This window comes from Myiozetetes cayanensis, unplaced genomic scaffold (genome assembly GCF_022539395.1).
Source record: "Myiozetetes cayanensis isolate MyiCay16 unplaced genomic scaffold, myiCay2020 scf34, whole genome shotgun sequence".
Lineage (NCBI taxonomy): Eukaryota > Metazoa > Chordata > Aves > Passeriformes > Tyrannidae > Myiozetetes > Myiozetetes cayanensis.
The window spans coordinates 1,867,066-1,895,014 of record NW_026087566.1 but is presented as its reverse complement, the minus strand read 5'-3'; the positions used below and the strand labels follow the sequence as shown (position 1 = coordinate 1,895,014).

General features: G+C 53.2%; 2 protein-coding genes across 4 annotated transcripts in view; both read right to left on the bottom strand.

Moving 5' to 3' along the window:
• Nucleotides 1-133: 133 nt before the first annotated feature.
• DCAF7 (DDB1 and CUL4 associated factor 7) lies at nt 134-14,434 on the bottom strand. Its single transcript, XM_050327736.1, has 7 exons — nt 14,226-14,434; nt 9,710-9,868; nt 9,275-9,386; nt 8,113-8,231; nt 7,535-7,744; nt 6,770-6,887; nt 134-6,269 (listed from the first exon to the last, which is right to left on the bottom strand). Exons 1-7 carry the CDS (start codon nt 14,361-14,363, stop codon nt 6,097-6,099), a joined length of 1,029 nt encoding a protein of 342 aa, XP_050183693.1. The 5' UTR covers nt 14,364-14,434; the 3' UTR covers nt 134-6,096.
• A 1,261-nt stretch (nt 14,435-15,695) lies between these two features.
• KCNH6 (potassium voltage-gated channel subfamily H member 6) overlaps nt 15,696-27,949 on the bottom strand; it is a 31,482-nt gene continuing 19,228 nt past the window's right edge. For all 3 annotated transcript variants that reach the window (XM_050327589.1, XM_050327590.1, XM_050327591.1), the window contains 10 exons: nt 25,125-25,553; nt 24,094-24,493; nt 23,616-23,815; nt 21,431-21,683; nt 20,543-20,736; nt 20,111-20,210; nt 19,620-19,907; nt 18,968-19,148; nt 17,370-17,568; nt 15,696-17,024 (listed from right to left, as the gene is read on the bottom strand). In XM_050327589.1, coding sequence (XP_050183546.1) covers nt 16,737-17,024; nt 17,370-17,568; nt 18,968-19,148; nt 19,620-19,907; nt 20,111-20,210; nt 20,543-20,736; nt 21,431-21,683; nt 23,616-23,815; nt 24,094-24,493; nt 25,125-25,553 — 2,532 coding nt within the window. In that variant the 3' untranslated portion in view covers nt 15,696-16,736. The remainder of the gene's footprint in view (nt 17,025-17,369; nt 17,569-18,967; nt 19,149-19,619; nt 19,908-20,110; nt 20,211-20,542; nt 20,737-21,430; nt 21,684-23,615; nt 23,816-24,093; nt 24,494-25,124; nt 25,554-27,949) is intronic.

Here is a 27,949-nt window from a genome sequence, read left to right as displayed (position 1 = left end):
GCACATTTCAGCTTTGCAGAGGCAAGACAGAGCTCCTTTTTTGGAGCAGCAAACTCCACCCAGAGCAAAGGCAGCTCCTTTTCAGGGCCCTTTTCAGCTCCCCGGGGTTCAATTCACCACACAGCGAACTGCAGTCGGTCTACAAATGTTCTGTTTTTATTACAAAGTATGAAAGGCAAGAAAATACCGTACCTAATACACAGGAGGCTGGAACTTCGAAAAGGGGTTAAAAAATCCGAATAAAACTACATTAAGGAAGCGGGGAAAACAGCATAAAAGGATGCAACATTCCACTTTTCAAGCGAGGTCAGAAAATTGCCTTAAAATTTACAGTTTTAACAACGCAGTTCCATAAACTCAGGTGTTCAAATCCACTGTAACAAACCCTTTTGTGTTCTCTCCATAAAAATAAAGGGATATGGGGTGGGGGATGACACTGCAGTTATCCATGTCAATGAGTAGCAGGATAATAGGATTCCTCTAGGACAGGAGAGGAGCGAAGTTGCAGGTGGAGGAAAGAAGGACAGGAGTAAAAACTACTATTGCTTGAACATACTCGAGCGAGGACGAGAAGTCAGGGATCTCAGATGGGTGTTTGTACAATCATGCTACAAAGATTACACCTTCAGGAAGTTACCACGGGGGGAGAGAGAGCAGAAGGGAGAACACACAGAAAAAAGTAAAACATCTCCTACTCAGCTACTGGTAACGAAAAAATGCTTAAATTACATTTTACACCGCTAGCAACCCAAGTGGGGAATAAAATAATAATAAAAAAAAAAAACAAAACAAAACCAAACAAAACAACAACAAAGGTTCCTTGTAAATAGTAGATTTCTCAGTTCCTGTTTCCCAGGTTTGTCAGGAAAAGCAAGACATCTCTGCTCAGCTGCTCTGTCCTTCCCTGGGTCTTGCCTTTGTGCCTCGTTCAGATCCATCCTCAGCTCTAAGAGGGGGCTGCACTCCCACCTTTTGCCAGCAGGATCCGAGGGATCAGAGCTGGACCACGGGCTTCCAGCTGCTCATGGCCACACTATTTAGTCAGGAAATAGCTGGTTTTTTTCTTAATTTCATCAGGTTTTCTGAAAAGAAATAACTCCATGGGGTTTTTTTTGTTTTGTTTTGTTTACTTTAAATCAGTTTTATGACTGTGGAAGTTCTCGCTTGATGCTGAGTATCAGAGGCTGCACAAAAGGCCACCATGGCAGACACACAACTGTCACCTAAAACAGGCAGCAGCAACTCTCAGTGTTTTCATTTTTGCCTCTGGTGTCTGCCATGAATCACCAGGTGAGCCTCCAGTGACTGCTATTTAGTTGTAATTTTAATTACTGCTTTTTTTCCAGAGCTGGTGAAAGGTGCTAATCAGAAGTTCTGAACATCTCTTCCTTAAAAAAAAAACCAAAAAGAGTCAGGGGCATCCCAAACTCCCCTCAATACCCTTGAGAATGAGACATTTCTGACCCCTCTCAGGTAAGCAGGGGATGTGCAGCTGCATCACCAAGTGCTCTTAAAGTGCCCCAGACAACGAATTCCCTGCATTCTCTGCAAAGATCAAGAGGAAACTGGGGCAGAGTTGACAGCACCTGCCCCTTCCACGACTGATTTTTGGGCACCTCTGGACAATAAAGAAGACAGGGCTGCTCTGGAATATTGCTGGGAGAGCAGAAGGCAGGGAATCCACGGCAGAGAGAACCTGTGCTCACTGGCAGGGATTTCAGTTTTCTGAATTTTTAGGCAGCAGCTGCAGATTTTTGCTCTCACAAAAATAAGTTATCCAAAGAATCCAGCGACATCCTTCCACAGCCAACCTGTCACTGCTGCCACCGTGTTCAGGTGGTGGAAGAGGAGATTCCCAAGGAGAAGGGGCTCTGGGGGTGACACCAGCACTGCATCCCTTGGGTTGGTCTTACAGGGTGGTGTCAGGCTTAGAGCACGAAGCTTCAGTTTAACATTTACAGTCTTGTCAAGCGCTCATGTTTTTGGTTTTTCAGTAGAAACAAAGGAGGGTCCACTCTGACCACAGCCCAGGATTTTGGTGGCTGTTGTATTGAATGTTTTCTACGCAACACAGACAAACTCCTACCATAAAAGGGCTGAGGAAAAGATGACTCTCCTCCTAAAATCTCACCAAAAATATACTTGTTAAAGTGCCATCTGCAAGAGGACGAAACTGACACGCTCAGCTCTTCATTTCCATCTCAAACAAGGCCCGAGCACATCTGTGAGTTCCGTGCATGGGACCCCTCCCCTCACCTGGGCTCTGCACTCATCGACGCTCGAGGCTGATGCAGCTTCCCCACTGCACCACCAGGCAAAAATAGAGCTTTTTTACTATTATCCAGAACATTCAGGAGAGTAATTACAGCTAAGTTTTGAAAGGATCATTAAGTCTGACTTATGAGAGGCGATGCCTCCCCCGTTCAGCACCTCTCAAGGTTCCACAAGGAACAACCTGCATTATCGATCTCCTTTCGCATCTGAAGCCACCGTGTCTTCCCTCCAAACAGATTGTCAAAGCACTCAAATCCTCGCCTCTCAAATCCCTGCACACACAAGTACAATTCCCAGAGATGGAGGCTCCCAAAGCCCACCTCATGCAGATAATTAACAGAGCTGCCACCACACTACACACGGTTCAACATCCACCCCTGTTGGCTGCGGGTTTTCACCTCACTGACGAGTTTTACATCATCAAGATCCCCCCCCCCACCTTAGCAGAGCCAACAGGTTGCCCAGATCAGAGCAGGAACCTGTGGAAAGCTTGGTTTCAAAAAGAATATAACAACCAAACAATAGTTTAGTGCCTTGGATTAATTAACAGAACTACTGAAGTCACAGAGAAGAATTTCTGTCCCAGATCAGGCAGGCCTGGACCAACATCAGCAGGTGCTTTTCTGCTGGGCTCGCTCTTTCCTTAATGTTACTTGAGACTCAAAAGATAGGAGGCATTTTGCAAGCAGTTGTTCTACATTCTCTGCTCCTGCACCAAATAATCGAAATGAAATATAGAATTATTTCTTTTTATAAACTTTGAGGGGGAAAATGATGATTATGGGGGGTTTATACACCCAATCTACTCGATTGTTGGTAAGTCTCAGGGTTTATTTTATCTGGCAGATGAACCTGAACCAGAGCATTCCCTACCCTGCCACTGTCAGCAGGTGCTGGCAAGAGGGCACCAAAGTCTCTCCCTTCCTTGCCTATCTGGAAGTGCCATTTACACTACAGAACATCTCCCCCACGGGGATTTTCACGTCTTTTCAGTCATTAACCTTTCAAGTGACTTCTTTGAAGCTATTTTAAGTATCATTTCCCTGTGCCCAAACAGTCTCCAGTGATTTCAAATGTAATTTCATGTGAAGAATGACAATGGATGACGATGCCCAAAGCAATATGCTGGAGATCCAGAAGGTATCAAACAAACAGGATCCAGGCTTTATTTAGAACCCACTGGAGCCCACAAGATTCCTTCACTTGCCTTTGACAAGTCTGGAATAAGCACCCAATTCCACAAATAAGACTTCAAGCAGTTTTGTTGTGGATGGAGGACTGACAGTGGATCCTCTTCAGGTCCATAACAGGATTGTTTTCCAACAGAAGGACAATCTACCTGGCTGTTCAGACTGAGTCCCTTCTCATCCTCTTAGTGTAACACATTTTATTCCTCTGGGAATAAACTGCCTTTGTCCTTCAGTGTAACCTATGGAGTCTTTTAATGACTTCAACTAAATTATCTGATACCTTTTTTAAAGCACAACACAATTACAAAAGATGCATTTTTCAGCTAAGCAAGGGAAACATTCATCTCTGACTCGTGCAGAAAGGGGGCACAGAAAGCCCTAATGCTGCAGGTACTTCCCTCTTGGTAACACAGCACGTTATCCCTACCACTTGTAATTAAACAATGCATGACAAGCCTGTATTTCAGATGAGGCCTAAAGCTGTGAATGCCATCAGATGCTCCCGCTAAGAACATCCCAATTTTCACTTCAGATTTTTTTTCCAGATTCTGAGGAAGTTCTGCTGCAAACAGTGGTAATTCAGTGTTTGGGTAACACTGCTCTGACATCTTGCTGAAACCTGTCTGTGGAACACACCACTCCCAGCACTGCTTGCTGGTAAAAAAGACTGACCTTCAAGTCCAAAGCAGCTCTGTCAGAAATCCCCTGACTGAACACAGAGCGTGGCTGACAAAGCATCAGCTGGAGCCGGGGAAGAGTCTCTTGGTTCTCTGAGATCAAAAGGCGTGATGGGCTAAAGCTGTCCCTAATGAATTCCTATCAAATTCCTGAGGCAATGCTTTCCTGCTGCCTGCAGAAGGAGTATTTCTGGATGGCCAGGATGACAAACCCTCGCAGGTTCTGTTCTGTGTTTGACAGCGTTCCCAGTGCCAGCCTCCCAACTCAACTCTGCATCAACTGACAGGATCCAGCTTTGCCAGTGTCCTGCTATTTATAAACTGCCTCCAGCTGCAGGTGAATACTCATTAGGTGGAAAGACAATGCTGATAGTTTCTGACATTTACATGCAAACTGGGCTGCACACCCTTCCAGAGCAGCTCTGGCTGTCATGTCTTCATTTGGAGAGCACTGCAGAGCTTTTATCCCAGTTATCTGTGGTACATTAAGACTTCAACAAAAGATTTTTATCTGGCCTAATCCACTCAGCTCTGATTGAGAAGTATTAATGTAGAGCAATCCACTCTTCCAAAGAGCAGCTCTCGGGCACAGCCCCGAAAGTCAGGAGAGGGTGACAAGTGCCAAACCTTGGTCTCACAATGGCTCAGTTTCTTTCCTTCTAAATCCACCTTTGTGCACTCCATTAGGGAATAATTCCTTTCAGAGGGAGCTTTCTGCTGGAGAGCAGACCAGCTTTTCTGACCCACCTCAGTCATTCAACCAGACCTGACAGTTCAAAGTGAAAAAGAAAACACTCGATAAAACATCGCTCTGCACTCCCTTCAAGACCTCCCAGAACACAACAGGCCAAGCACAAAGCAAGCTCCAAGGTCCAGGCTAACCACAAAATCCTGCTCAGGTTGTTTGCCAAGCAAGCAAGCTACAAAGTGTGGAACCATTTTATTTTGGTTTAGATGATAATAAGTTTTCCGAGGGGAAATCATTTGACTGGAAGTTCCAACCCCAAGTCCATCACAAATATATATATATTTTTTTTTTCCCCCAGGAATTGTTACCTCCTGGGAGCTTTATGTCATGCATGGATCTTCTTTCTGCCACCTCCCACCGTTCTGTTTGCTACCACAACTGCAGGGGGACACACACACAAACTCAGCTCTACATTTAAAAATAAGGCCTTACCATAGTAACAACTGCCTTGAGCGTCGGGAAAAGTGTAAAGAAAATTGTGCAACAAGTTACTTGTACTTCACAGCACCAGGAAATTCTGCCCAGCTTCACCAGGTACAGGGTGAACAGTTAGTTCTGGCAGGCCTTTACTGCCAGGGAGCCTGAAGTGTCACTGTGGTTTGTGTCCGTGAACAGGTCCTGCTGTGGGCGTGTGCAAGTGGCTCACATATCAAAAGTAAGAATCAGGGAGAAAAAAACCACCTTACTCAATAGAAAGTTAGCCCAATATATAAAAAACATACAAACGTTTAAACAGTGTAGAGGCAGCGACAACAGGAATGAGAAAGATTCCTGCCAAGGTGGCTGTTACATCAATGTCTTTTTTTTTTCTTTCCCCCCCCCCCTTGTTTTGCACCTGCAAATCTATTTTAAACTGGTTGATGTGCTGCCCCAGCTGGCTGACAAACACATGGACATATGCAGCAACTTAAAAGCCTGCAAGCTTATTAATACAGTCAACAAACAAATATACAGAACTTTTACTGAGGGAGGGGGGGAAAAAGAATTCAACAAGAAAACCAGAACCCAGAAGGTCCAAGAGGCTCAGCACGTCTCTGCATTTTTAGAGTCTTGAGAGGCAGGAGACACCTGCCATGATCCTTGTAACAGTTCCTTGTAACAGCAGATGCAAAGCAACAACAGATACTGGCCACTTGACTGGTGGTGTTCTTACTTGAGAGGGGAGGGGAATGATACAGCCCTGCCTCAGGGGGGCACAGCAGCAGAGTTAGACCCTCAGGATCTCCAGGCAGTTGTTGTAGCAGATGGCTATCCAGTCTGGCTGGGTGGATGCCCACTGTACGTTGTTGATCTCTCCCTCTGCTGTGTAGGCCAGGATGGGGTCCTCAATGGCACGAGGCATCTGCTGGATGTCCCAGATGAGAGCCTGGTGATCGTCAGCTGCACGGGGAGGAGAAGGTTGGAGGTGGAGTCACAGCGTAACAACATCCCCACCTGTGGCTACAAACAGGCTCAAGGGGCCAGGCAGGATAAGGCTGTTGCAGCCCTGGTCCATATTCCAGCCAGAAACACAGCACCCAAGCTCCAACAAATAAACTGGGATCCTAACAAATTATCCAGGACAGAGCTGACAAACAAAAGACCAGTGGGACTCAGCTGAAAATGTTTAAGAACTGGACTAAAAAAAAAAACCTAAGGAGCATTAAATAAGGCTTAGCCAGAGCAGATGCACAGTTTGGGCACTGGGCTTGTGATTTCCACACAATAAACTCCAGTAGGTGTCTATTTCCATAAAAATTTAGGAAAGTCACTAATAAACAGCTTCTAAAGTATAAGTATTCTTTAACCAAAGGCAGGCAGAGAACTGCATAACCTTTTGGAGGGAGAGGATTTTGCAAATGCAGTGAAAGAATCGACTGGCCCAGTAAGATGACGCTCACCTGCTGTGCAGATGTGGCAGGAGGAATGAGGTGCCCAAGCAATTCCATTTACACACGCTCTGTGGTTGTTTAACCTGGCTACAGGAGTGCAGGGAACTCTCACATCTAGAATCACAACCTTCAGAAACAAAACACAACTGAATTAATAAACTGCACAGTTAAATAATTTAAAAATATGTTTAAATACATTTAAAATATTTTTAATATTTACAAATCATTTTAATAGCCTTAAGGCCATTTTTAATATTGAAAAAAAAATTTGTTAGTAATTTTTTTCAAAAAACTAAGTATTTTGAGCTCAGGTTTTAAATATGGCTCTGAAAGAGGAAGGGTATCACTCTTCCTGAAGGATGCAGCTGGCAAGGAAATATTGCTCCCAAAGAACAGCTTCTGGAGGGTCAGTGTGTGGTGTGTCCCAAAAGGACTCAGATCTCCCAGGGGGTTTGTGAGTTATGCCACAAATTGTGGTAAACAACTTGTTCTTCCCTTCAGCAGCCCGGGTGACAAACTGAACACTGAGCTGGGAAACAACAAGGTGACTGAAATTTGATGTGAAAATTATTGCCCAGCTGCTCACCTCTTACCAAGCAGCTGAAATACAAATGAGCCAAATAATGCCAAAGTCACTTCTACAACTCCTCAGTGCACCAAGAACCGGTCCTCAATCCCAGCCCGGGCACTGCCACCACCACCTTGTTGTAAACAACGATGAAATAACACCGAGCCACAAAATTCCCAACTCCAGCAGAGGAGCTGGGCCCTCACCTCCATCCCATCCATGGCCATGGTGGCCAGGTAGTTGGGATCCTGCTTATTCCAGCAGAGGCGCAGCAGGGGGTGGTGCTGGGGGTCCTCGTAGATGATGGTGCTGTGCTCCAGGTGGCGCAGGTCGAACATCCGCACCGAGCCGTCCGCTCCCACCGAGGCAAACATGTCCCTGCCGCCCCCGGCGCGGCTGAAGGCGATGTCATACACCTGCACACACACACAGCACCCAGCTCCAGACCCCAGCAGAAATTATGGGATGTTTGGTATATTACTGGATGTGAGTGTTAATAGGTTAACATGGGGGAGAATTTTGCAAGTTGTTTATTGCAAGTTGGTTTCAAGTCCAGTTCTGTCTCATTTGCCTAAAATATTCCAGAGCACAACCTGGTAAAACGAGAGTCTATGAGGAGTAAAAAGAGTAGTTTCAATTGCCAACAGCATTTAAGTATTCAAAACTGTATCTTAACATTAAATAAGTGATCTTTTCGGATCATTACATTTTTCACTGTTCCTTTTCTGTTCCTTTTCTACTGCTTTAAGAAGAGTCAATGCCAACAATCCAAACCCCCCATCACCTCTTTGTCGTGTGCAATCAGCTGGGTCTTCACGTGGCCAGAGACCAAATTTACTCTTCCCAGAACCTGTCCTGTCTCCAGACCCCAAATAGTGCAGGTTGTGTCAATACTTGAGGTACCTGGAACAACAACAACAAAAAAAACACCCAACCTTCTGTTAGCAAAATTAATATTATCCCAAATGATTTAATCACTTCCTGGATTAATGTAATATCCCCCAACATCTACAGATCAAAATAGCCACGAGAATAGAATTAAACCCAAGAATGTCAAACAGCCAACAGCCCTCCATGCATTTCAATGACCCAAACCTTTTAGCTGCAGAAATAGCCTTCCACACAGGAATAAAGGGTAAATAGCTCATGTCTGCTTCTTCCATCTATTCAGAAGCCTGATATGCAAGTCTGAGATGAACTTTCCCATCCTGCCCATCTCCTGTGCACGCCAAACCCAAAATTCAATCAGCATCGTGATAGCGTGTTATTATTAATTGACTGTTGCCCTGGACTGAAGGTGGGGTTTGCAGTAAAGCTCTTAAGAGATGAGAGATGTTAACACACACAAAAAAATAAATCATGTAGTAAATAATTACTAAGACATATTATCACTGTTAATCTCTGGGCAAATCCCCCTGACATAAATGGCTGTTCTCTTCTGGGAAACAAAAACCTCTGGATCACTCATCTTGGATTCACAATTTGGCCCGCAGGCTATAATTAAAGCTCAAGTGTTCAGCCCCCTCCTCCAACTGAATTAAGGGCTCCTGGCTCTCCTGCTGCTGATGAAATGGTTTCACTAACCACAGAGTCTCTCCACCCCAGAACATGCTGAAATAAGTCACAGGAGTTGATGCACATCCTTACTCAGCACTGCAATGGCCCTGAGGGGCAAGACTCCCTGTCCCCAAACAGGGAACATCCCTAGCCCAACCTGAGTGACCCATCTGTCGTGGAGAGGGCACCTTCCAATCCAACCCAAAATAAAAAGCCTCCATGAGGTGATAATTGTAATTTTTTAGACATTTTTAAGCTGAGACAATGGCAGTGTCTGTGATGCAGCAGCTGGCCCACTGGTTAGTTACCAGAATAACCAGTCACAATGTCAGGCACGGCCCAGACTCCACCAGCCTAAATTCAGTGGGGTGCTGAAAGAGCAGCCTCACCCAGCAGGTAAGGATCCACTTCATTCCAGTCAAATGAAGTCAGGGGAGCACAGAAATCCGAGTTCTTGTTGTTGTTCAGCAAACATTCCAGCCGGGTCTCGGTTTCACCCACCTTTGAGAGAAAACGAAACACATCTGACTTCACCAGCAACATCACCTGACTCGCTCCACTGGCACAAAACACAGGGCAGTTAATCCTGGGTTTTTAACTCTCAGCTTTACATCCTAAAGCTCTGGAAAACACAACCCTCATCTCCAACTTCAGTAAGCTGATTAAAGCAGCAACCACCGTGGTACTTTTGCTTCTCCCACAGGCTTGGTATTTGGCCACGTTATTGCAGCAAAGAAAATCTTGAAATGAATGAATGAGAACGAGATCAACGTGCAGCACAACTGATGCCATGGTTCATCTTCTCCCAGGGAGGATTTACTCACCCTCCACACCCGCAGGTAGTCCCCACTAGTGGCCAACAGGTCAGGATAGACCCCCTTGGTGTCTGGGATCCACATCAGCTTTGTGGTGGGGTAGGGGTGATCAAAGGTGTTCCTGCAGATGAATTCCGAGCTCTCTTCGTCCAAACCAACGAGCTGCACCTGTGAGAAACCAGATTTCGAAGAGGGCATTTTATCAAAACATTAATTTTTTAAGACTGAGAAAGTCAAGAAAGTAAAATAGAACCCAAACCTTAAAAAAAAAAAAAAAAAAAAAATCAGGAAGCTAAAATAGTTACTTAATTCAAGTGTTTTGTATGAAAAGACCAACAGACAAGAAACCATCTCCACGCAGCCCGGTCATGACAACACCTGAAGTGACGCCTGAGGTCCCAGACATGACGTTATTAGAAAAATATTGACAGGCCAGAAGGTGCTCAGAGAACAAGGGGTGCTGGGAGGATGAGTGGAAGCTGCAGTGATGCTGCCCAAACACAAACACCGTGGGGACAACTCACTGCAATTAACTCTGTAAGCTGCTCACAGTGGGAACTTCCCAGGACTTTCCACACAGCAGCTTCCTCCTGCCTTAATGGGCTTTTTAAAGAGATGTTTCTCTGGGAAAACCCTAAATATTCTGGGATAAGCAACGGTGGTTAATGGAGGACGTATTTAACTAGATTGGAAATCTACCATATTTTTTCCCCCCACCTAACAAAATAACCAGTGTTTCAGTGGATCTTTAATATCTGCAGCTTTATGAGCCCATTTAGAGATGCCCCCACCACAATGAGAAGCTCCATCCTTTCCATCCCAGAACAAACACTAAAAGACACATCCTCCTAAAAGCCGTGCTTTCTGCCTTGCCCTCTCTTTATTACAACTACTCCTTGTTATCCTTCACACACCCCCAGTATAAATCAGTCCAAAAAAATCTGCCTGTCTTCTGAAGTGATTGACAAATAGCTTTCTAACTCCTTCAGGGATCAGAAATACTAAGAGGATTTGACAAAGGAAGCAAATTGTCCTTGGTGATAGAAAAATCTGGTGGCAAGGTCGGGATCAGAAGACAAATGACCTCTAATCATTTCTCCTCTGCTTATGCTGTTTGCAGCTCAGCACCAGTGCTTTAAGCCCACACAAAGCAATCAACGTGCTCATCACCAGAAGCAAATCTCGAACCAGCAAAGGGCCCCCACTTTTCACTGGGGGTGATGGAGATGTTCCTGAGCTGCAGATTCACGTTTAACCCTTCCAGATAATCCAAGTCTTTATCCACAGAAAGCTTAATTGCAAATGAATCTCAGCAATAAAGTGCCTTTAATCAGCATTCCTTAACTTCTGAAAAAAATCACCAACACGAATCAGGCTCGGAACTAAACAGTGCAGAATTTGGGAACAGCTTCTTTGTCTCACATGGTTTGAGGAACAGTGAAGTAAGTTCTCAGTATTTAAAAAAAAAAAAAAAACCAAACTACAACTCTTTAATCCAATTAGTAACTACCAAGAGCGACATTTCACCATTACTTCAGGGTCATGTACAATCAGAAAGATGTCACTGCAACCAATTAATCTTTGAAGTGCAATCAATCTTTCTCTGCAATGCTAAATCTTAACAGCAGAAATGACCTCCTGGCAAAACGAACCCCCCTGAACCCTCTTTGGTCTTGCAGATAAATCCCAAAATCAGCCTTTCCCAATGTTTTCCACAGGTCGTTCCTGATCCATGAAGCCACAGCACTTCCCTAATCCAAGAAGTTTAGGAAACACCACTTCAAATAGTTTAATTCTTCCACCTGGAGCATCTCCCTTCTCGTGCCAGTGATTCCATCAGCAAAGGTGCACAAGCTGGAACAAAACTCCTTTGGGGTTCAAACAGTTCTTGGAAGGGCTCACAGGGGCTGGAGGTGTCTGGGAATTGGGGATAGCAGGGAATTAGGCTTTGGCAGCCAACAGATCCGAGTTCTCCACAAAGCAAGAGGTGTAAACCAGCCATTTTATGTAACTTGTGGGTACTTCAAACTCTGGTAATTACAACACAAACAGAAAATCAGAGACAAACAAGAAAAAAAAAAAATTCTCTTTCTTTCCCTGTAATTCCCTCCCAGCGAGCACTTCTGCTGCAACAAACACTTGGGTATTAAAGTCTTTTTAAAAGCAACTCTAAATCAGAAGAGTAATTTGGTTAGATTTTAAGCAAGCTAGGCTGTTCCAGACTGTTTTTGTTAATAAGGAAGAAAGGCAGGTATTTGGAACAAACCATTGCAACACCAGGAACAGAAATGCAACTGGGGCCCTGTCAGTGCAAAGAGAAAGCTGAGAGGAAAATCACTTTTCATTATCCTTTTAATTAGTGCCAACTGCACCTATAAAGTGTGTTTTGATGTCAGAAGCTGCAATATAAACCATCTCAACCGTGAAGGGCAAACGATGTGCAGAAGGACAAAACTTCACACCCACTCTGTAAAAAATCTTAAGATTCCTGTTAAGCCCAGAAGTGAGGCTGTAAAACCAGCTGCTCCTTTGGAGCACGGTGGAATATTTATTGAAATTGGGAAGCTTCAGTTCCTTCCCTTTGCTCCTTTAGTTATAGCACTAACACAGAGAGAAGCTGAAAGGGTTTAAAACTCCTGTGCAGGACCTGCCCAAGAGTTCCCAGTGTGGAGCATCAAACCATTCCCTGAATGTTCCATCACCCTCTGAAGGGCTCAGCAATTTCCATTGGGCAGGGAAATCCCACTCCCAGGAGCGTTCTGGTCCCCAAAGGAAAGCAGAAACAACATCAAAACACCCAGCAATAACAACACTTTCAATTAGCCAAGACAGCTCCCTGTTAACTGTCTCCATATAAAAAAAGCATCAAACAAGAAAACCACCATAGAAAGACAGGAGGAAAAAAAAAAATCACTCTGAAGTATCAGAGACACAGCAAAGTGAAGGTTGTGTTCCACTGCATTTATTGTACAGGTTTAATTTTTAATCACATCCCACCCCTGCTTCTCCAGGAGCAGCATCCAGACCCATCTCATCCCCACACAGGGAGTTTTCCAGCTCTTTACACCACTCGGACCTCCCAGCATGTGGTGCCTCTGTGGACTGAAGGCAACAGAATCGTTATTGCTGGAGCTCGGAGGTCAAGAGGAGCCCTGGGGAATATTTACAGGCAGCAATAATTTACATAGTCCTACACAGTTTCTGCCTGCTACAGCTGCGAGTGTGAAGGGCAGGAGGGAGGGGTTGACTCAGCTGCTTTACACTCGAAGCCTGAGCTGAAAAGCAGATCTGACCTCACTGAAACCGAGGGCAACCCCGGGGAACGCTCCAAACTTCAAGAGGAGAAGGCAGCATAAAAATATAAATCCCCTCATTAACCAGCGCTGCCACCTCCAAGCAACAAACTGTTGGCAGGTTTGCTGCTTCAGCTCCTCAGAGCACAGGCTACAGGAACGTTTTCAAGCTGGTCTTCAAACAAAAGGCACCTAAGAGGTGTCACCCCTGTCCCTCCCTCACCCCAGCCCTGCCCAGGGCCCAGTCCCCAACTTTCTGACAGCATTTTCCACGACAAAGCCACGTGATGTCAACACACAAACCCCTCAGTTTCACACAAATTTCTGCATGCCCTGTGACTTCATCCATCTCCCCATCCCTCTTTTATTTCTCAGCTCAGCACCTCAAAGTCTGCTCAGAAGTGGCTGCGTTGAGCTGGCTGAGAGGAAGGCACAGCCTCTGTCACCTGTGTGAGGTGAAACGCTGAAGATAAAATCTCACGCCTCATTACACCCTCCTGCTCAGGGAAAACGGCTGAGGAGAGCACTGGAAGTGGGTTATATACTTTGGAAAAAAAAAAAAAGTTATCGCACGGGAGTCCCCGACAGCGGGGAAATACAACCAGAAAAAGCACATTCCCAACACAGTCTGAGGAGGGCTGGGGTTGGAAGGGACCTCTGGAGATCATCCAGGCCAAGCCCACTGCCCAGGCAGGGTCACCTGGAGCAGGTGACACAGGGAAGTGTCCTGGGGGAAGCTGGAATATCTCCAGACAGGGGGATTCACACCCTCCCTGAGCATCCCATCCTGTTCCAGCGCTCTGCCACCCTCCATGGGAAGGAGTTCTTCCACATGGCAGAAGTCGAACTTCCTTAAATATATATATATATATATATATTTATGCACAAACTTTAGTCCCGGCCACGAGCTCCTCGCCTCACCCTCACTCACCCCTTCCCCCCTCGCAGCCCTTTGCACCGCACAGCCCTCGCAGCACGCCGTGCCTGCGTGACCCAAACATCACCATCACCATCATCATCATCACCATCATCATCATCACCATCACCATCACCATCATCACCACCGCCGTTCCCGGAGCTCAGGGGCCAACCCCAGCCCCGTAGCAAGCGGCGTTACCCCCAAAAAAACCCAGCAGCGGGGAGGAGACCCCCGGGTCTGCCGCACCCCCTGCACCTCGGGGGGCTCTGGGGGTGCCCAGCCGCCCCCTCCCCACGACCCTGGGGCCCCCCACCTTGTTGTTGTACTCCTCCACGAAGCTGCCCAGCGCCAGGCGGAACCGCTTGTCGGGCCGGACGCTCCAGTTCATGGCGTACACGGTCCATGGCGCCTCGTACTTGTAGATCTCCTTCCGCTTGCCGTGCAGCGACATGGCTGGGCCGGGGGGCCGCCCGCGGGCTGGGGGAGCGGGGCGGCGGCGGCGGCGGCGGCGCGGGGGCTCAGCGGGGCAGGCCCGGCCCGGCCCCCGCGGCGGCGGCGGCGGCGGGGCAGGCTGTGCTGGGCTGTGCTGGGTTGGGTTGGGCTGTGCTGGGCTGGGCTGTGCTGGGCTCGGCCCCCCGAGCCGGTCCCGCTGCGGCCCCGCCGGCGCTGAGCCCGTCCGGGACTCGGCCCCTCACACAACGGGAGCGGAAGCCACGCGGGGAGCCCCGCCCGCCGCGCGCCGGTTGGTTGCTCTGCCTGTCACTCAGAGCCAATAGGACGCCCATTGGTCGATTCGCCCGCCCGTTCGGCCCGCCCCGGTTCGCTATTGGTCCGTTTGCCCTTCATTCAGAACAGGGGCTCACGCTCCGGCCGGGGTGAGCTATGGCTGCCCTTGGCTCCGCCCTCTGAGGGCGGGGCCGAGCATTCTCGACATCTTATTGGCTGCCGTGGGTCGCAGTGGGTGGAGGCGGGATCTTGAGCCCGTATCGGCGGTTGATTGGCTGAGAGCGATGTCAGTCACGCCAGCCCGCGGCGGGCGGGGCCACTCTGGGACCCGGGTTCGAGTCCCGCCCCCGCCCGGTGGCGGACGGGGCAGGGCTCGGCCCTAATTAACCGGAGCTTAATTACGGCGGTTATTTTTGGAAGCGGCGGCAGCAGCATCACTGGCGCGTGCCCGACGCCTTATTGGGGGAAGGGGGACTCCTTGCTGGGGTTCAGCACCCCGGGATGGATCAGCCCGGGGGTGGGGACGGGGAGGGCTGGTTTAACCCACGATGGGGTTCCTCGCCTCTCGGGGGCCATGTGGGATCCGTGGTCGACGATCCTGGGTCCATCCCCCTAAAGGAGCGGTCCCAGCCTCCCAGGAGCCGTGCCCGCTCACAGGGGATGCCAGGGGAGGTTGGGTCTTTGGGAAGGGCTGTGCCCATCGAAGCCCCACTCGCTGCAAGGACCCTTGATGTGATCTTTGCCGAGTAATTCCTTCTCAATGGGACGCAGCCGAGGCTCGGCAGAGCTTTGGAACAGCTTTTCTACACCAGCAGCCAGCTGTGCATGAGAAATGGTCTTGCAAACACACCTCAGGCAAAGCCCCCCACCACGGCTCCCTCCTTGACCTGTCAGAGCTGCACATGTGCTCCTTCAGCCCCACACTCCCTGGATGAAGCACCGGGGTTTGAACATAACCTTTTTTTGGGGAGGTCTTGCCAGATTTATCCCTTTACACCGCCAGGAACGAACAACGAATTCCCAGGCGCTCCCACCGAGCAGAACCCTCACCCCGGCGTCAGGTGCCAAAAACATCTTTATTAGCAAAGTGTACACTAAAACTCCAGAGAAAGAGCTGCTCACAGTTTGACTACTCTCGAGGGGAGCTCGATACATGACTTGAGCTGGCGGCCTAGGACTGTCACAGCATCTACCCGAGCGGCAGAGGAGGCGGCGGCGCTATGGGGGCTGCTCCTACGGGAATGCTGCCGGGAGAGAGGGGCTGGCCGGGAGGGGGAAAGCACCTATCAAACCTTTTATCAAAAGAGAGAAGCTGGCAGGGAGGGCTGGACAGGAGGAGGTGTCCAGGGGGGCTTTTCAGCTCTCTTGGGATTGTGCTTTTGAGTGTTGTGCTTTACGCCCGGGCCGGTCGGTGACCGGTTGGATTCGTCCGGGGGAGGTGTGGGGAGGTGTCGGTGGGGTTTGCTGGAGGAGTCAGTGCCCCGGTGGGGCTCGTGCTGAAGCATTGCAGTGGCAGGGGCTGTTGGCCCTTAGTTTCTCAGTGGCAGTCAAGTAGGACAAGCTCCTGCCCCCTGTCCTTGCCCTGGGCTTCCCGCCTGCAGCTCCCCACGGAGCACCCCGTGGAGATCTCCCCCTCCTCCTGTGCTGACCACCCTTCCTGCAGCGCCCACGGGCTCTGCTGGGCTAAGCCTGCTACCAACCCACGGTCCCTGCTCCACAGAGCTCCCAGCACAGCTGAGAGCCGTGGATTCGCCCTCCTGTGGTCGCTGTGGTCACTTGGCTCGTGCCATTCTGGAGAGGAAGCCTTGGCAAGGACGAGGCGGTGGGTACCTTTCGGCCTAACCAGCTCCTTGGTGGCTGGAAGAGCTGTTCTGGGTTGGCTATAATGTGCAAATGAAACCTACTCTATTTGGGAACCGCTGGAAAACGTCGACCTCGGGATCCGGCCACGCTACGCTTCCTTTCACGGTGGCAGAAGACAGCTACAAATGATACCCCTGAGCCAATGGCATCGTCCAACGTCTTACCCTTGCAGTCAAAATCGACATCAACTGACCCAGCTCGCAGTTGAGGTTCCTCCTGACCTGCCCTGCAGTCTCTAACTTCCAGGAAGCACCGGGTCGGAGAGGTGTCTCTGAATGTCCTGGTGCTCGGAAGGTGCCTCCAAGTGCTCGGGGAGGGAAGGGAAGCGAGAGCCCCTCAAGAGTCCCTGGGTGCTTGGTGCCCTTTGGTGGGGGGGCTCTGGGCTGGGGAGAGGCGGCGAGTGCTGCTCCTGCTCCGAGTGGGCTGGCATGGTTTTGTCGGATGAGCCGGAGAGGTGCATCCCGCTCGACAAGGAGTCCCTGGATTTCAAGTGGAACTTTTCTACCTCCGTGTAGCTCGGGCTCTGGTGGGAAAGGAGGGAATCCAGTGGGTTATGGTAGAAGCAAAACAAAGCAGCCACGCTTTCTGTTCATCAGCCTCGGAGCCTCACCAAGCTCCGAGCCCCAAAATGTCATTTGTCGCTTGAGGCTCAGAGTAGAGGAACCCCCTCCCCTCCCTGCTGGTGGGGCAGCCTGGCAGTGCTGGGGGTGGCAGCTGTGCCCAAAATCAGCCATGCACTGGGAAAATCTACTCCCACATCAAGTCCAGCGGGCTTTGCCTGGGCCCCTGTGAGCGTTTGGCTGTGCTTTGCCTGCAGGGAGCTCAGATCCAGCTGCCCAGGGGGCTGAGCCAGGAGGGGTGACCTTACCTGCTCCTGGGGCGCCGTCTCCTCGTCCTCCAGAGGCGCACAGGGGGTGAGGGGCTCCAGGCTCCGCGGGAGGATCCCGTACATGGCCAGGTTTTGGGAGGACGGCGAGATGGGGCTGTAGGCGGGGGGCACTTGGGACAGCTGGCGCTGCAGGAGCTGCAGGATTATACTGATGTCTGATGACATCCTGGACTCCAGCCTGGGGACAGAGCAGCCCAGTGTCAGTGCAGTGCATCCCCCTGCATCCCTGGGCCGGGCAGGGGAGGCACTGGGGAGGAGGTGCCCGCCCTGCTGCCCGAGGGGGGGATGATGCTTTGCCTGCTGCTCGCTGAGGTTTTTAGAGAGAGCTTCAAACCAGAGAGATCAATCCTGCCCTCACTCTCCTGCCATCCTCAATCATCCTCTGCCCAGTTCTGTGTGGAGCCAAAGTGGGATCTGGAGTGGGGATTTGAAAAAGGCTAAAACTACCCTGGAGGGGGGAAAAAAATTGCAATGGTTTGTTTTAATCTGGATCAATTGTCCAGGCCAGGAGCTTGTGCTGACAGATGGAGCGGGGCAGGTTGGTGCCAACCATTTTTAACTGAGGAATAGAAGGAAATGGAAAAGTAGGAATGTTTTCCTTCTGCTTGGACCCTCACTGACACGAGCAGCTCTGGCAGGAGCGGGCACAGCCCCCCTTGCAGGGCATGGTCATGACATCACTTCCAGAGGGGCAGATCTGTCCCCCAGTGCTGGGCTGGTGCATTGGTGAGTCACCTAAACATGGGTGTGTGAGCTCAACACGGGCAGCAGAGCCCACAGAGCTCACATGGGTTCTGCCTGGGGACCTTAAACCTGCACCTTCAGTGTGGGCTCTTCCCCCTTGTTCAAAAATCACAGAACAGTTGGGGTTGGAAGGGACCTTAAAGGTCACCCAGTCCCACCTCCTGCCATGGGCAGGGACACCTTCCACCAGACCAGGTTGCTCCAACTTGCCCTTGGACACTTCCAGGGATCCAGGGGCAGCCACAGCTTCTCTGGGCAACCTGTGCCAGGGCATCCCCACCCTCACAGTAAGGAATATTTTCTAATATTTAATCTAAACCTCCTCTCTGTCAGTTTGAAAAATCCTGTGTTTTTTCTTATTTAGAGAGCAACAATGTGCATGAGGCTTGTTTGCTCGAGCAGGAGGACGCCTGTAGCTCTCTGCAGCAGGAAGGGGAGGCCTGCAGAGGGCTCAGGCCATGCCTGTGGGTGGTTTTATGTCCCTGACTGCGCTGAGTTTGGAAGCAGCGGCAAAGTGACAGATCCCAGGGGTGGTGACGCTGCGGCAGATCCCAGGGATGGTGACAGATCCCAGGGGTGGTGACGCTGTGGCAGATCCCAGGGGTGGTGACAGATCCCAGGGGTGGTGGCACAGGGGCAGACAAGGGGCTGGGCTGCAGTCAGGGCCAGGACTTGCCCTTTGAGAAGCTGCTGCATTCGCAAAGCGCTCCCACCACCTCCATTGGCATTGCTGCCACCACACAGCCCGCTGTGGCCACTCAGAGAAAGCAGAAGGTGATGGCCCTGAGTCCCCCTGGGTCCTCCGTGACCCTGCTCCCCGTGGAGCTGCCCACCTGCTGAGCTGGGCCTGCAGGAGCTCCAGCCTGGACTCGATCTGCCCTGCTCTGCAGTCTCCGGGCAGGGGCCCGTCCCGTGAGCTCTGCACCAGCGAGATGTGCTGCAGGGGCTCCGGGGCAGGGTTGGGCCGCCGGTCCTCCCAGAAGGTGAACATGTTGGGGATGTCCAGGGGGGTGGCTGGAAGGAGAGGAGACACCTCAGCGCTTCTGCTTCTGTCTTGCATCCTCCAGCCCCGCTGGCGTGGAGGTGCTCCAGAGTCCATCACCCTGACACACGTGGAGAGCCATCCCCTGACACACGTGGTGCTCAGGGAGACTCCACCACCCTGACACCTGAGGGGCTTATGGGGATCCATCCCCCCCTGGCACCCAAGGTGCTCATTGACAGGCCATCGCACCGGCACACCACACAACCATGGAAGTCATTTGGCCCCTTGGAGCAGCCCCAAAGGGGTGCTGGGAGAAGCTACAGGGCACAGGAGGGACAGAGCAGATGCAGCTGGGGACAAAAGGCAGCAAAAACCCTCGGTACCAGCGTGGCTCCCCTCAGATCCGTGTCCCACCCTTGGCTCTGCCCCCAGACAAGGCCCCCCCACGCCCAAACCTCTCTGAGCAGCCTCCTGCCAGCTTTGGCTGCAGCCAGGGGTACCTGCATAGGACTGGCTGCTCTCTGCCCTTTGCTTCCCAACCTCCGCGTCGTCCGCTCTGGTGGTGACGAGGCTGAGGGAGGGCAGAGCGAGCTCGTCCTTTTTGGGCGTGGGGAAGGGCTCAGCTTTCACAGGGCTGCCGGTCTTGGCCTCGTCGTCGCTGGCCTGGGAGCAGGGAGAGGTGCTGCTGCCCACGTCGTCCCACTGGTCCTTCCCCAGCGGGTCCTGCGGGTTGGTGAGCTCTGAGTAGGTGTGATACTGCTCTGCATCAGAGATGCCCGTGTCTGGGTCTGTGGGACAGCACAACAGGTTAATTTGGGCAGTGCCAGCATCAGCCCCCATCCCTTGCGGGGTGCCTGTAGGGCCGGGGGCATCCTAAGGGGAGAGACAGCAGGGAGGGAAAGTTTGGGTGGTCTGCAGGGCACCAGCCAGAGCAGTGATTGAAGGATGATCCCACTGCCCAGCCCTCCCTGTGCTGATCCCGTGGACTCACCGGGCTTGCTGGGCGGGCAGGGCGAGTGCTTGCGGCGCCGGGCCCGGCGGTGGGTGCAGTCGAAGTCCTCGCTGAGGGGGGAGCGGGGAACGCTGTCTGCCTGAGGGAGGAGAGGGGCTGGTCACCAGGGAAAGGCTGGGGACTTGCCCAGGCTGGAGCAGTCCCGGGGATGATTGACAAGTGCTGCAGAGCAGAATATCACTGGCATGGCTTGTGGGGCCACCTCTTCCGAAGAAGGTGCAGTATGCACCTGCTGGGCTATGGGGGATGGGATCATAACCACGCAGACAGTGCCTTGGGAAATGTGGCTGCTGGCCAATCCACCCCCCAAAGTGAGTGAGGAGCACCTGTGGACATCCCTGTTTCTGCCCTCCCACTCGCCAAACTCCAGGCATTGCCCACACTCCTGGCCGGGGCAGCCCTGGCACTCACGTCTCGCAGGTTGAAGGTGATCTCCAGGTTGCTCCAGAAGTTGTCAGAGAAGGCTGGGTACATGTCCAAGACCTCCAGCAGGTCCTCACGCTGGATCTTGTGCAGGTCGCAGTAGGTCAGGGCCCTCACGTCGGCGTTGGACTTGCCTGGGCGGGCGTAGAGGCTGATGGGCTCCCCAAAGATGTCGTTCTTCCCTGTGCCAAGAGGCAGCTCGTTAGGGACAAGTGGGCACCCCCCTCCCCAGCCCGAGCAGCCCCTCACTTTGGGATTCACAAACAAGGGGATACCCAGTAACCCTGACCCTCACTGGGGACACTGGGGATAACGCTGTGAAAGCCATCGCTGATGGGGACACCAACCAGGGCAGTGGGTCATCAGTGATGGCTGGGCCATGCCTTGATCTCCTCACTCCTTTGTGGCCTCTCCCTGGTGTCTCCTAGGGGTCCCTCATTCCCTGTCCACTGGTGTGGTGACCAGGACGAGTAGAAGTCCCTTGACTTGATCTCTTCTCTGTGGTGACAAGGGATAGGGCCCATGGGAATGGCCTGAAGTTGTGTCAGGGGAGGTTTAGGTTGGATATTAAAAAAGTTCTTCCCCCAGAGGGTGGTTGGCACTGAAGAGGCTCCCCAGGGCAGTGGGCACAGCCCCAAGGCTGCCAGAGCTCCAGGAGGGTTTGGACAACGCTCTGGGGGACAGGGTGGGATTGTTGGGATGTCTGTGCAGGGCCTGGAGTTGGACTGGATGATCCTTGGGGGTCCCTTCACACTCAGCATATTCTGTCATTCTGTGACCCTCACCTGCCACTCTTTTTCTACTGCTCCCTGCCCACCCCCCTTTGCCCCTCGCCCACCACCCCTCGCCCTCTCGGCAAGGAAAGGACTTCTCCACCTAGGATGGCCACCACGATGTCTTCCCGGAGGATCTCGATGGAACCCCTGGAGATGAAGTAGAGCGTGGTCAGGACGTCCCCGTAGTGCACCAGGGTGTCCCCGGGCGGGGCGTGGGTCGTCTTGAACTTCATGGCCAGGGCTCTCAGGCAGCCCTTGCTGGCTCCTCGGAAAGCCTTGCAGTTCTGGAGCAGCGTGCGGTTGAGGTGCAGGCAGATGTCGGCCTGCAGGCAGTCGGGGAAGCCCTTCAGCACCTGTGGAGAGCGAGGGGGAGATGCCATCACACCACTGTCCACTGTCCCCGGGCAGGAACAGCCCACGGGACACGCAGGGTGACAGCGCACAAAGCTGGGGACAAGACAGGTTGGACAGGGCTTGGAGCAACCTGGTCTAGTGGAAGCTGCCTGAGTGGAACAAGACGAGCTTTAAGGTCCCTTTAAGGTCCCCTTCCAACCCAAACCATCCTATGATCTTTTGATCTTCCCCTGGTGGATCCCTGCCTGCCTGTCACTGGCTTTTACTGCTCGTGGCTGGGGACAAAAACACTCCCAAGCAATAAATAACAGTAACCAGATCAATCTCTTTATACCCACTGGTGGCATATCCCCCTTTTCATCTTTACACCCACTAATCTTGGCTGAACAAGAGCACAAACTGGCACAAGGAGCACAAAAACCTTAATTAAACAGCACCTGCCTGAATGCCAAGAAGCAGCAGCAGCAGCAACAGCACAGGACAGTTGTGTGCAGCAACAGCTAAATATACCTGTGCAAATACCTCGTGGTGAACAAAAGCTGAACCTGAAGGTGAAATCAAGGGAAAACTCGCAATATGGACAAAGCTGCTGCCACCAATGACTCATGGTGCCACGGTGAAATCCACCTGGGATGGGGTTTTTTTAAGGAGAGCAGCATATGGCTCTGGGGTCCCCCCTCGCTGTCCTCTCCACTGGTGGCCAAATCTGGAAAAACCATGCTGGGGCTGCTGAGCACGACTTGTTCTTGGCTCCATCCTGCTCTCCCGGGCTGGCAGCAGTGCCTTGGTTTCCCTACTGGGAAATCAGGGGCGGCTGGATTGATCGAGCTGGGGGGTGATTGATTAGGTCGTGTTGTGTCTCAGCAGCAGCCGGCAGGAATTGGTGCGAGCGGTGGCACGTCAGGCACAGCTCTCACAGGGGATTTGTGTCCTGAGTTTGCACTGTTCTTGATAGGGTGCCATGGCTTTGCTTCTAATTATTGCCACTGATGTCCAGCCCGTGTTGTCTCCTCTGGGGGAAAAGACCTCAAAGCTCTCCCAGCAGCAAACCCCCAGATGCTGCCCAGTTGTTTAATGTGGCAGCAGCAGCTTAAGATGGAGAGGTTGAATTCATACAAATCTACATCCTGATGGTGCTCACGGATGGAGGAGAATCAAATCTTATGAAAAAAAGGAGCATGAACCGGGAACGAGTGGGCTAATGACCTGCCCAGGGCCAAGAGAAGGGAAACACCAGGTCTCATCTCTCTCCTTGCCTCATCCTTTCTCATTCCTCTGCCTTCCTGCACTGAATCCTGTGGCCATGAGCCAAGTCCAGCCACCTCGGCCCCAGCCCAGGACTCCTTGGCCAAGCCCCCTCCCCAGTCCTGTGGAAGCCCGGGCGCCGTCGGCACGAGCCTTCCCGCCAGGCCGGGAGCCACGGCGCCTCTCCAGCGCAGCTCCGCCATTGATCCCCCCCTTTGCTAACAAACAGCTGCCTCTCTGGGCTCTAATTAAAATGGATCGAGGTTTATTTAAATGCCCTCCTTTCCCTGCTGCGAGAGCAGGATGCACTTTGCTTAGCAACCGGCGGTGTGGAGAGGAGCTGGATCGATACCTGCTCCGCGGCTCTGACACCGACAGGCACCGGCCTGAAAGTGCTCGGCGCCGATGGGGCCTCCGAGCTCCTCGCCAAACCCGCTCTCTGGCCAAGAAGTGACCTCATGCAACCTCTGGGTAGGTGTGGAGGAGTGGGCAGAAAAAGGGGAGAAGGAGAAAGGGAGGTGCAGGAGGTGGGTGATCAAAGAGCCTGCCTCCAGCCTCCCAAGCCTTCTAACTCCTCTCTACCCTGGTTGAAAGGTTGGAAGTGTTTGGGCGGACCCACATCCAGACTCCAGGTTGTTCAGGGCGAGGCGCCGTGAGGACACGTGGCCTCCCTGCCCCGCACTCACCGCGTTCATGTCGATGCCGTTGGTGTAGGACCAGGCGTGTTGGAAATACTCCTCCAGGCGCTGGCGCAGCGGGTTGGGGATCTGGTGGAAGCGGATGAACTCCTTGACCCGCAGCATCTGCGTGTGGTAGCGGGCAGTGCCCGAGTACAGGCGCTGGATGATGGCAGAGACGTTTCCAAAGATGCTGGCGTACATCAGAGCTGCAAGGAGAGGGCAGGACTCAGTGGGGGGATGCACGTCCAGCTGCATCAGACCCGGAACAGCAGATTTCCACACCCCCTATCTCCCACGGGCCCAGAACCGGGAGGTTTCTGCAAACCCGCATTTCTATCACGCCATCCATTTGTCTGCGCAGAAGAGGCACAGGTGGAGGGAGATGCTCTGCTTGAACCCCCCATGCTCTCCCCATTTCCCCTTGAGCAGCCCCTCCAAACTCCAAACCGGGGACGGGCACAGCGGGACACGCGCAGGCACTCACAGCCAATGAGCATGACGCAGATGGAGAAGATCTTCTCGGAGTTGGTGTTGGGCGACACGTTGCCGAACCCCACGCTGGTGAGGCTGCTGAAGGTGAAGTAGAGGGCGGTGACGTATTTGTCCTTGATGGACGGGCCGGAGGAGAGGTCGCTGTCGTTGTAGCGCTTGCCGATCTGGTCGCCCAGGTTGTCCAGCCAGCCGATCTTGTGCTCCATGTAGGGCCTCTCCACGTTGCCGATGGCGTACCAGATGCAGGCGAGCCAGTGGGCGATGAGGGCGAAGGTGCACATGAGCAGGAAGAGCACGGCCGCTCCGTACTCGGAGTAGCGGTCCAGCTTGCGGGCCACGCGCACCAGGCGCAGCAACCGGGCGGTCTTCAGGAGGCCAATGAGGGTGGTGGTCTGCAGGGGAGGGGGGAGAAGCCTCAGGGGCAAGGGAAAGGGTAAATCTGGCCATATATCCTTCCTTTGAAGGATATAAATGCATTTCTAGAGCGTGAATCACCTTGTCCTGGAGGTGACCTCTGAACGAGGTCAGGTGAGTCATGCCACGTCCTGAGCGTAAAGGCAACAAGCTCTGGGATTACAGGTGAGCAAGTGAGAGCAGCCAAGGCCAGCCCCATGTTTCCTCCTGCGCCCTCACCTTGCCAACCATTGCTCCCAAAGCAGCTGCCTTTCACTCCCAGATGTGGGGCCTCCAGGTAGTGCAGTAGCCACAGGGCCATTCCACTGCCAGCACTTTGAGTCTGGCTGGCAATGCAACCTCAAATTCAGCCTCACTGGAGTGTGGGACCAGTCCCTAAACAATCCCCCAGCCTGCTCTGCTGGCTCAGCCCCAGCAAGGGGAGAGGGTCCAGTTAGACACTGTCTAGGTCCCAGCTGCCTAATAAAAACCTGTCATGACATTCTTGTCCATCCTCCAACTAAAGCACCCCCGCCCCTCCTGGGTTTAGCCACCCACCAGTTGCATCAGTAACCATCCACATCCCTCTCTTTCTCTCCCTGTCCACCCAGGGGCCCCCTCAGACCGTACCTCGTCGGAGCCGGAGCGGAAGATGAGCAGGTCAAAGGGGATGGCGGCGACCATGTCGATGAGGAACCACCCCTTGAAGTAGTGGATGGCGATCTTGCCAGGGTGGCTCACCACCTCGTCGTTGATGTTGACGTAGGTGGTGCGGAAGTTGATGACGATGTCCACGATGAACATGATGTCCACGATGAGGTCAATGATGTTGAGCGGGTCGCAGGTGTAGCTGCAGTCCCAGCGCTTCTCCTCCACCTGCTCCTCGTTGAGCAGGAAGGCGGCCGAGTAGGGGGTGAAGACGGCTGTGTAGATGACCAGCAGGAGGATGAGCCAGTCCCACACGGCCTTGAAGGGGCTGTAGTGCAGGATGGTCCATCGGTGGATGCGCGGCGCCTGCAGCTTGTACTCGGGGAGCACGTCAGCACCCAGGGACAGCACCTGCCAGGAGACGGGTGTGAGAAGGATGGGAGACCTGGAGAGAGGCTGGATAAGGCCAGGAACCAGGCAAAGGGCTCCCACATGCTGGCAGAGCAGCCAGGAGCACACAGTACATTTCCTACACCCTTTTCACCTTTGTTGGCTTCATATGTTTGTCCAGGGGGCCACAGGGTGAGTTGCCCACTGTGGCTGACACCGAGGTGTGCCCGGCTCCTTGTCTGTCTCTGATGGTCAGAGCACCCTTGGGGCAGCTGTTTCTCTGCTCTGTGCCCTTCTGAGCCTTCCATGCCAGCAGAGAGCAAAGTGCCTCCTGCCGTGCCTCACTGCCCTCGGCTCAGTGCCACCACCTCGGGAGCTGCTGGATGTCCCTGGCACGGGGTTACAGGGATGGGCAGCTTGGAGATGCAGCTTGGAGATCCCATGGCTGTGCCATGGCCTGGCCTCGAGGGTTACAGCACGTCAGGCATCCCCCAAGCCTTGCACCGTGCCTTTCTTGGTCCCAGCATGGACCTTTCTCCTGGATGTCCCTCTGGTACAGTCATCCTCGGAGCAGAGGGGGCAGCTTGGGCCACCCACAGCACAAACTCAGGCGGTGCCCATTTCCCATCTGAACATGCCCAGGGAAGGGGTCACCTGTGGCCACCAACGTGCAAACACCACCTCAAGCGTGCAGGCACCCCCCTCTCCATGCTGCCACGTGCCCCCAGGTGTCTCTGATCTCATGGGGACACACTCACAGCTCCAGTGAGTCCCCCACACGTCCCAGGCCTGTCCCAGCTCCCCCCTCCAGGGCCAGTGCCAGCTTCTGAAGCCTGGGGACACCACACAAGGCCCTGGGGACAGGAAAGCTGGGGCTACTTTGGGTGCTGAGGGGTGGGTGGTGGCATGAAGGGGCTTATCTAGGGGGTAGCCAGATCCCCCCTGCCTGCCTCTGCTGCTCTATTGTGCCCTGGTGTCCCTGTGGTGCCGGGCACCAGTGCCAGCTGCAGAGGAGGGTGAGGGGCACCTCAGGGCTGTCTCCCAGCACCGAGCCCTAAACGGGACCTCCTTGCCTGGCTGTGAAGGAGAGGAGAGAGAGGAGAGAGGAGAGAGGAGAGAGGAGAGAGGAGAGAGGAGAGAGGAGGATCCACGTGTCCCGAGGCAACGGTGGTGGGCACCACCGCTGACGGGCATCACCACGGCTCTGACAACAAACAGACCTGCAAGAAGGCTCCGACCCTTCCCGCGCTGCCAGGAAGGATCCTGCATCTCGCTCAAGCGCTTCCCGAGGGCTCCAGGCGCTGCGAGCTGGAGCGGATCCACCCCTGGCAGCCCCGTCCCCGGCGGGGGTCCCGCGTCCCGGGGGTGTCCCCCCTGCCCCTCTCCTACCTGCCTGCAGCTCGCCCGGCGCCCCAGGCGGCAGCTGACCCTCGGGCTCCGGGTGTCCACCATGGGGGCCCCCACGCCCACGCACCCGGGCAGCGACCGGCACGGCGGGCGCAGCGCTCGGGCCGTGGCATCGCCCACGCAGGCACGCAGGCACTCGGCCAGGCGGGCGGGAGACATGCGGCTGCGAAGGGCATTCGGGAGCCCGGCGTGGATTAATCAAACCCGGTCGATGGCGGGGCCCCCGTGGGGGACAGGGAGCGCCAATGGAGCGGCGGGAGCCGTCGACGTCCGCCGGCGGACGGAGAGGGGAGGGATTGGAAAAAGTGACCCGAGCGCAATCGTTGGAGGGCGGAGGGGAGCGAGGCGCTGGATGGGCTCGGGGACCGCGCTCCCGTGGGGATGGCGGGGAAAGGGGGCGAGGAGGCACCGGTGAAACCGTGATCCCCAAACTAAGGTGCACCCAGAAGACCTGGGATAGACTCCTACACCTTGTGTCTGGGAAAACCAGCAACGCTCACACCCTCAGCAGCTGAATCCTCACCTGCCTGACTGGGGGCAGCTCTATGAGGCTAGTTGTGAGTTCAGGCCCCCAAATGCTGCTCTCTTGTGCTGGGGGCACCTGCCCTGCCCCTCATCCCTGCTCCTGGCACACACATCTCGTGGCAGAAGCAAGAGCAGGTCAAGACCTGTTGTTTTCCAGGCAGGAATTAATTCAAATTAAAAAAACTCACAACCCCAAAGATCCGAGACAGAAAAGGGTAAAGAAACAACCTGCAAAAGAGCATCCAAACCAACGCAGAGCCAGGGAGGGAGCCGCTGCAGCCTTGTCCCTCTCTGCCCATGGGTGGGGGTTTGGGAGGGCTGTGGGTGTCACCCTTGGGTGGCCTGGGTGGCCCCGGGAGTCTCCATAGGTGGCAGTGCCAGCTGCCCCCCATGGTGATCCCGTGGATGCCCCTTTCCACTCCTCCTTCCCCCTACACTTACCGGCTTGAGCCGCAGCCGCAGGCTCATGGTGCTGGGTCTGGGTG